The 7,937-nt window shown below is 44.5% G+C and overlaps 1 protein-coding gene across 1 annotated transcript; it reads left to right on the plus strand.

Annotated features, from left to right (window-relative positions):
- The first annotated feature begins 29 nt into the window (after positions 1-29).
- On the plus strand, positions 30-2,292 carry mrpl19 (mitochondrial ribosomal protein L19). The gene is made up of 6 exons (XM_079180021.1): positions 30-125; positions 332-443; positions 555-673; positions 949-1,083; positions 1,394-1,575; positions 1,783-2,292. The coding sequence occupies exons 1-6, from the start codon at positions 47-49 to the stop codon at positions 2,002-2,004; spliced, it is 849 nt and encodes a 282-aa protein (XP_079036147.1). The 5' UTR covers positions 30-46; the 3' UTR covers positions 2,005-2,292.
- The last annotated feature ends 5,645 nt before the right edge of the window (positions 2,293-7,937 follow it).

A 7,937-nucleotide genomic window follows, 5' to 3' on the forward strand; every position in this document is an offset into this window, starting at 1 on the left:
TACACGGCTTCCGTACAAATACCCACGCGACAACAGAAGGTCAGATATGGCAGCCTGTGCGAAGGGGCTCGACAAATGCATGTTTTCACTGAGGTTATTACGAAACCTGCGGCTCCAAAATGAACGTAAGCAAACTGAAGAAGCTCACTTGTCTCCGGTAGTCTACTGCCAGGCATCGAAAGATGTGTTGTACTTGTAATGTTTACATACGTCCACGAACTATGAGCTAACGTTAGCTAACGCTAGACTGTTAGCTAACGACAGTTTAACGTAATAGCGACCACCACTTTAACTGACATGGATTTTTATCGTATTTTCTTGTTATTTGCAGGGTTCATATCGACGTCAGTGTGTCGTCTGGCTCCGGAGGAGCCACCAAAGTTCACCCCTCCACCTAAGCCTGTCATCATAGATAAAACACAGAGTGTAGCGTCTCTGCGAAAGTATGACTCTGCCTCAATCTCTCTCTGACACTCCTAGATACGCATGTTAACTTTGCATACTGTGTAAAGCATGTTTTTTTAAGTGATGTCCTGTTTGTTCTTCCCTCTCAGGTTTCTGAGCCCAGAGTTCATCCCTCCCAGACAGAGGACAGATCCTTTTAAATTTACCATTGAGAGGAAAGATATGATTCGCAGGAGGAAAGTCCTCAACATCCCCGAGTTCTACGCAGGTAAGAAACCTCTTTAAACCCCCAACAGGCACGTGACCACTGTGAGGTGACAGGTGTAAGATTACCAAACACCTCTGCTGTCTTGGCCCTTCACTCATGGAACTTCCTGTTTTCAAATCTTAAGACATACAAAGTCTCCTTAGAACCCATTTTTTTTTATCTCAAGGCAATTTCCTAATTACTAACAATTTGCATTGTGTTAAATAATGCTTTTGTGCTAATATCAATTGTTTAATTACGCACACATGGTGTAACTTATTCCCGATTGTTTTCAGGGAGCATCCTGGCAGTGACCATGGCTGACCCCAATGCCAGTGGGAAAATTAATCGCTTTGTTGGCATCTGTATCCAGAGGGGTGGAAAGGGGCTGGGAGCCACATGTGTCCTGAGGAACATCATTGACAATCAAGGTGAGGTTTATTTATTTTCTGTGTAAGTGTCACACAGGCTGTGGCTTCACTGTCTCATGACATGAAATATGTCTTGTTTTAAGTTAACCAAAATGTTTGATATTATTGTAAACCAGTATTAAGTGTGCCTGTCCCTTCCCCTCTCTATTTGTCCACATCTCTACCGTAGTGTTGGCCATTTATAACTTGGTTGAGGAAGAAGACAGACTTGTTTATTAACTTCCTCCTTCCAGAGTTCCTTAATATTTACAAGAAGTGAACCAGGCGTCCTTCAGCTAAAAACGCCGGTTTCTTCATGTGTGTGTCTCAGGGGTGGAAATCTGCTACGAGTTGTACAGCCCCCGTATCCAGAAGATTGACGTGCTGAAGCTTGAGAAGAGGCTGGATGACAACCTCATGTATCTGAGAGACGCCCTGAACGAGTACAGCACTGTCGACCCGGACATGAAGCCCGTGCCCTTCTCCCCCACTGGAGAAGTGCCTTTCAACAAGGTGAGAGAGCCTCAAGATGGATCCTAATTCATAACAAAGTCCTCCAAACATATTTCTTGCACTAAGTATTATTTCCGTACAGCTGCATGTATCAGTTTTCCTAGTAATGCAGGTATTTTTTCTAGTAGTTTAGATAAAAACGTGCCTTCGCTGGGTGGTTTGATCTAAAAGAACTGCAGCATATTAGCATTTCTGTCTATTCACCAGATGAAGGTCAGGATGCGTCCGAAGCCGTGGTCCAAACGCTGGGAACGACCCAAGTTCAACATCCAGGGCATTCGCTTTGACCTGGCCCTGACCCCAGAGAAGATGGAGCACGCCCAGAAGTGGGCCCAGCCTTGGCTGCAGTACGACATGCTGAAGGAGTACGACACGTCCAAACTGGAGGAGCAGATCCTCAGTGAGGTCCAGCAGGAGATGAGCAAGTGAGAGAGAGCCTCCTCAAATGGATCAATGTATACCATCAACAGACTTTTTCAGGAGTGGGGGGAAAAAAGACAGGAGCATGAGGTTTGCATGGATGTGGAACACTCTGCTGGATTAAGTTAAACCAGATGGATCTCTACAGCCACACCAGCGTGTACACGGAGGAGCCAATCTGGAAACTGGTGTTGTAATCTGAGGAGTCATGCCGCCTTCTTTTTGTTTTGTCAGTCTGCTGTGCAGTAAATGATTTTTCAAAGTCCTTTTAAGTGGTTTCTATAATAAAACCATTAAACCCTCCAAGCGTTTGAATTACATTTTGTTCTCCTCAGAATCCTAGGACATTGTGTTTCTGATGACTATTGATAGATTTGTGGTCTAATTGCTATGGAGGATTGACACTAGGTGGTGCTATTCCTCTATGAATGATGCATTCAGCAGCAGTTGCATAACCAAGCCTTTGTTGTGTTCTGCAGTGTTTTGAGGGAAACGCTGCCATGCTAAATAAACAAAGTGTTTTATTTCAGTTGCAACCTAAAGACAATAATTTTTACATTCACGTCTTCCAGATTTGAGGAGCGTCTGGGGTTAAATTAATAAAGATTTCCAGATGAATCTGTAAACCTGCTTCTTGGATCAGGCCTCAGCACCCTTCACTTAAAAAAAACAACCCCGGTATTCAGGGTCCGTACACCAAGGACACCCGGTAGTGTTTTACTGTTGTGGATGGAAAATTGTGGTGTTGAGATGGTATGTTAGAGCGTCAGTTGGGTTGCATAAAAACACTTGGGACTCCGTATGTTATGTCTGCTCTCTGTGAATGTGTGTATAAACACGCCGAATGAGTCCCTGCACTCTAATTTCTCCATATTACAGGATGAGACGCAGAGAAAATGGTCTTTAATACAGGAGTAGCAGATGTTTACTGAGCTCATTATGGACCACACAGATTTCCTGTGTGGAGATACGCAGGAATTATTCCTGCTACATTTAGGGTAATAGAATGGAAGAAATGCCGTTTACAGCTTTTAACGTCACTACACAGCAATCCACTTTATTGGATAGAGTTAACGGTTCGCTGGTTATTTTAGCCAAATTTGCCAAATCTTCTCCACCTGTTGAACAACTGTGTCTCAGCCTCACTTCAGTGTGTTCAGTCCCATTGTTTACTCTCCACCTAATTTACCCTCTCTGCCCAATCATACCTGACCTGCAGCAAAGAAAACCAACTCCATCTGCTTCTGTGTACAGGAGACTTGAGAGCCACATTGTCATTATACTGCCCACTGAACCAGCTGGCCCTTTCACCTTTTCATTTTTTTTTACTCTCAGTATTTCTGTTTGGGACTGATTGATGTTCACTTGTGGAGGTGGTAACAGTGATGTTTATCCTCCAGCACAGTGCAGTCTCTAGGAGCATTCCACGGTGACACCACTGGACTGGTAAACCAGTTTAAACCACAAAGTTACTCAGTCTGAGTTACTGCTTCAAGGAAACTTCCTGCCTCAGTGTGTGTGTGCGTGTGTGTGTGTGTGAGAGAGAGAGAGAGAGAGAGTGTGTAAGTACTACAGGGTTGTGATCTCAACTGTATGTGCCTCCCATGCCCTCAGGTTGACTTCTCTGCACCTGGAGTAAAGTTAAAGCCCTTTGGCTGGGAAAGAAGATCAAACACCAGATCGCACACACACACACACACACTCGCACACACACACAGCAACATGCAGACAGGCTATCGTATGAGCCTTCACGGACAGACACCTCAAACAGTGCCAAGTGTAACCGTCTGGGATTGCCCGTCTGTCAATCCTCATGCCAAACAAGATATGCTCCATTTACGGTTGCCGTGAAATCGGGGTGGGGCATGCAGGTTGGAGGAGACCGTAATCCCACCCCTCAAACAAAACCCAACTGTAAAGCATGGTGGGCTGATGATAGCTGCAGTGCCACACCACTATGAAGGTCAGTGCAGGAATGTAGGGAGGGACACACTCCAATAATCTGTCTTCCCTTCCCCTTCGCTGGTGCTCCCATGACCTTCATCTCTTTCTCTCTCCGAGGGGAGGATAGCGCCGCCTTTGAAAAGGAGCCAGGTTGATGAATTGTCGAGGATGTGATACAGGGTGTGCAGCAACTCCCACAGGTGGAGATTCTGGGGTAATGTCTTCCACTGGGCCAATACACGAAACGCAGTTTCAGCCTTCTCAACCTTTCAGCGTGTTGATCTGTAACATCTCTGTCATTGTGTGATTTCTTACCCTCCTGTCTGCGGACCTGGGAAAATTAGTTTCACTCTCTCTTGTCTCTGCCAGGGAGTGTGAACTGAGTTTGAGCTGTCTGTGTGTACGACAAGTGCAACGGGATACTGGGCCACCCATAGGCTCCAGGTAAATTACACCCTGTCACTGTGTGTGTGTGTGTGTGTGTGTGCGTGTGAACATGTGTGTACGTGTTACTCGGGGCCACCCGTAGTCTTAGGTAAATTACACACTTGAGTTTCACCATATGTTTCCAGTGAAACGACACGACCGTCTGCTCCTTTCCCCGACTGTCCCATGGGCCCGACGGGAGCTCCTGCTGCCATCACTCTCTCTTTGTTACACACTCACACAGGCGAGCCGACCGGTGCGACAGCTGTTAGGAAACATTACATTGCAAGCAGCTGATGCCTGAAGTTGAACAGGCACATATCGCAGTCATTTTAATAATGTGATCCAGTGTGCAGTGGGTCTGGCGGCGCTGCCAGGGTCATGGGATCATTTCCAGTCGGGGCCAAGCATCTGAAAAATGTACGGATAAAAGCGTCCATCAAAATAGGACACGGGTGACTGTACATGATGGGAAAGGGGGTCACTCACAAGAGTATTCCAGCAATTCAGTACTGTACTTGTACTGTAACCACAAAGTTGAGGGATTAAAGAGACACACAAACAAAAAAAGATCAAGACATTTCGCTCCAAAAATACTGCATCATATGGCTCAATAGCTTTTCCGTTACACCCTCCGTGCCTGGTAAATGGTAATCTCCACACCCCCACCTCGTACCGCAGGCTTTCGGGTGAAATTTGGTGGTCTTAAACATTTAGCAGAGATACACGAATGATGTCACTTGAGTCATTTTCTCAGACTTAAAAAAAAAGCTCTTACAGAACACAGAAAGACATTAAACAACTGTTGTTATTGGTTGTGTAGTACTCCCTTTGACTAGGACATAGACTTCGATGAGTAAAATTGCTCTCCTTTAATTTATAAAACGTGATTATTATAGATATACTTTCTGTATTTTCTGCATGGGAACCTTTTAAACTACGGTGAATGCTTTAGATCTTGAATTTGACTTCCTTATTTGGGGGAATAAGTTAATTACGAATATGGCTGGTGATATTCTATATTTCCTTATTGCCAATGAATCCCATGAAAAGACCAAAACCAACAACGACTTGATCCTACTAACAAGCATTGCCCTGTGTAGCCAAAGCTCCAGTGTGTGTCCAAAAACACATCAGTGAGCCGCACCGCCGTGCTGGCTGACATCTTCCTTCATTACGATTACGATGAACATGAAAACTGTAGTTTTACTGTGAGTCAATCCCACGTACATCATCCGGCTCATGGAAAAACTCACCAGACTAGAGCACCAAATGTGTCTAAAATAGTCCCCAACAAATGTCTACCCCTGTTAATGTTTACTAAGAGCTAAATCAGAGAGTATTTAAAAATCCAAATGAATTTGGAGTTTTCACAGGATCTGTGAACTCTGTCGGTGGTGCGTTTGGAGGGGCGGGAGGATGAGTGACGAGATGAAGGGATCACAATCAGTTTAAAGTCACGATTACTGTCACCGTCATTGCTGTGTATAACACGATACAGTAAAAACCGAAGAAGGTTTGACTGTAAAACCTCCTTCAGTTAATAAAGAAATCTTTAAACTTTAACAACCTTTGCCGTGATGAATAGCAGGCCCTTAGTCACATGATCAGAAGGACACTGTGACCAGACCTGAGGGGAAAATAATTCTTTTGTTTGAAGGTAATCCAGTCAGATGTCGGATAATCACAGAGGCTATTTAAATTTGAGTCTCGCACCCACGTGTCCTGAACTGTATGGCAGGTAAGTAATAAGCAAGTATAATAAGTCATCCATGTAATACTATATTGCCTGAAATAATGTACGTGATTGATTCTATGCCAGGCGGCTGTAAATATTAAGACGAAAGGAAACAAACATTATGTATTGACACGCTGCCACATAATATTTCTAACAGCATTCCTTCACATATTCAGGTCACAGCTGTCTGAATTTGTGTTTTATATTTATGTATTTCTTTCTTTTAGGATGTCCCTGTCCACATGCGGTCCAAGATAAGAGCACCCAAGGCTGTTTAAAGCATTCTTCAAATTTGCCTGGTATCACAGCGTGTTCCTGCCCACAGCCAGTGTGTGTGTGTATGTGTGTAGGTGTGTGTGTGTGTGTGTGTGTGTGTGTGTGTGTGTGTTCAGTTGTGTTTTAAAGCTCAGGAGCTAGGTCATAACACAGCACATTATTCGTTATGATGGGTTGTTATTCCTGTTTGGTCATGATGACCCTGCCTGGTACTTAAAAAAAAAAAAAAAAATCATGTGGTCTGAAAGTATGATTCTGCTTTATGTGAGGAAGAAATCCAAGCAGTTCCATGTCCTTTCCTCTGAGGGGCGCCCTCATCTTTGTCTCCCTGCTACTGCTGGTACACTGCTTGCGATCCCCCCTTTTGCACAGCTGGTCTTCTTCTCTCCTGAGCTGTAATTGCAGCTCTGTCCTGGGAAGCAGAGGGAGGAAATCCCAGAGCTTTCGCCCCGCAACAATGACAATAAAAAAAAGAGGTGAGGAAAAGAGGAAGAAAGCATTTCAGCTGAGATGAAAGAAGGAGGGAGGCTTAGGCAGGAGAAGGGAGGTGGAGGAGCGCTGGCCCGGGAGTGCAAAGCGCAGTGGAGGTAGAGATGAAGGAGAAAGCAAGGGAGGAGGGATGGTGTTGGTGATGGTAGTAAACGCTTGAGTTTATTAACCTCATTTAGTAGAGAGGCTGAGAGTGAGGGGAAGGGGAGGAGTGGTGTGTTCATACTGTGAACGCAGAGCTGGAGTTTTCTAATGAGGGCTGCAAATGCACACACACACTGCTCTCTTTCACACACACACACACACACAGACGCACACACACTTTCCTTAGCTCATTCCCTCGCTCATACCAGATTCACCTTGATCTGATGCCAAAGTATGCCGGCAGAACACACATTCGCAGGACCGGGTACTGCCAGCTTCATCTTACTGCCTCCTCTCGTTTTTTTTTTCTCTCATATCAAACAACAGCTGAGAGGCAATTCTCCCCCAAATTGCTATTGATATACACGGAGGGATTTGATAGAGTTTCGGCTCACAATCGTTTGGTTCCCAGCCAAACCGCATCGCTTTAGATTTGTCTGAAGTGTGTATTTTGTCATGTGTCGCGAACATGGATTGAAAGATGGAACCGGTGCAGTTAGAGCGAAGTCAAGCAAAGCCAACACTGCAAAGCCTGGGGTCAGAAGGGTCAGCAAACAAATCATACAAGATCTTGTGAGGTAACATGGCCCCTTTAAGTTCTACTTCAACATCCCCTCCAGAAATGTTTGAAGATATATGAAAATGCTCTATCTTGTATAATAATTGAGTCAATAAGGTAGTATTAATAAGGCATATTTGAGCACGATTGCCTCAAAACTAGATGTGATGTCATAAATCATGCTTGTCTGTAAACACAACTTACACTCAAGATTTAAGGTGAGCTCAGAGACACCCTCCACCGTCAGCAGATTAATGTGAAAACATACTTCTGGTGTCAACGTCTGCACAGCGAAGGTCAACCATCCAAATGATTTAACACTAAGGGGACTACAAATATTTTTAGATTTTGCAGTTACCAAATTGT

This window comes from Pholis gunnellus (assembly GCF_910591455.1).
Source record: "Pholis gunnellus genome assembly, chromosome: 19".
NCBI classification, from domain to species: domain Eukaryota; kingdom Metazoa; phylum Chordata; class Actinopteri; order Perciformes; family Pholidae; genus Pholis; species Pholis gunnellus.

Bases quoted from the DNA above. Each gene is read 5' to 3' on its own strand.
- mrpl19 (XM_079180021.1), top strand. From the start codon at position 47: ATGGCAGCCTGTGCGAAGGGGCTCGACAAATGCATGTTTTCACTGAGG. The intron at 444-554 runs GTATGACTCTGC...CTTCCCTCTCAG, and splicing joins AGTGTAGCGTCTCTGCGAAA to GTTTCTGAGCCCAGAGTTCA. The intron at 1,084-1,393 runs GTGAGGTTTATT...TGTGTGTCTCAG, and splicing joins GAACATCATTGACAATCAAG to GGGTGGAAATCTGCTACGAG.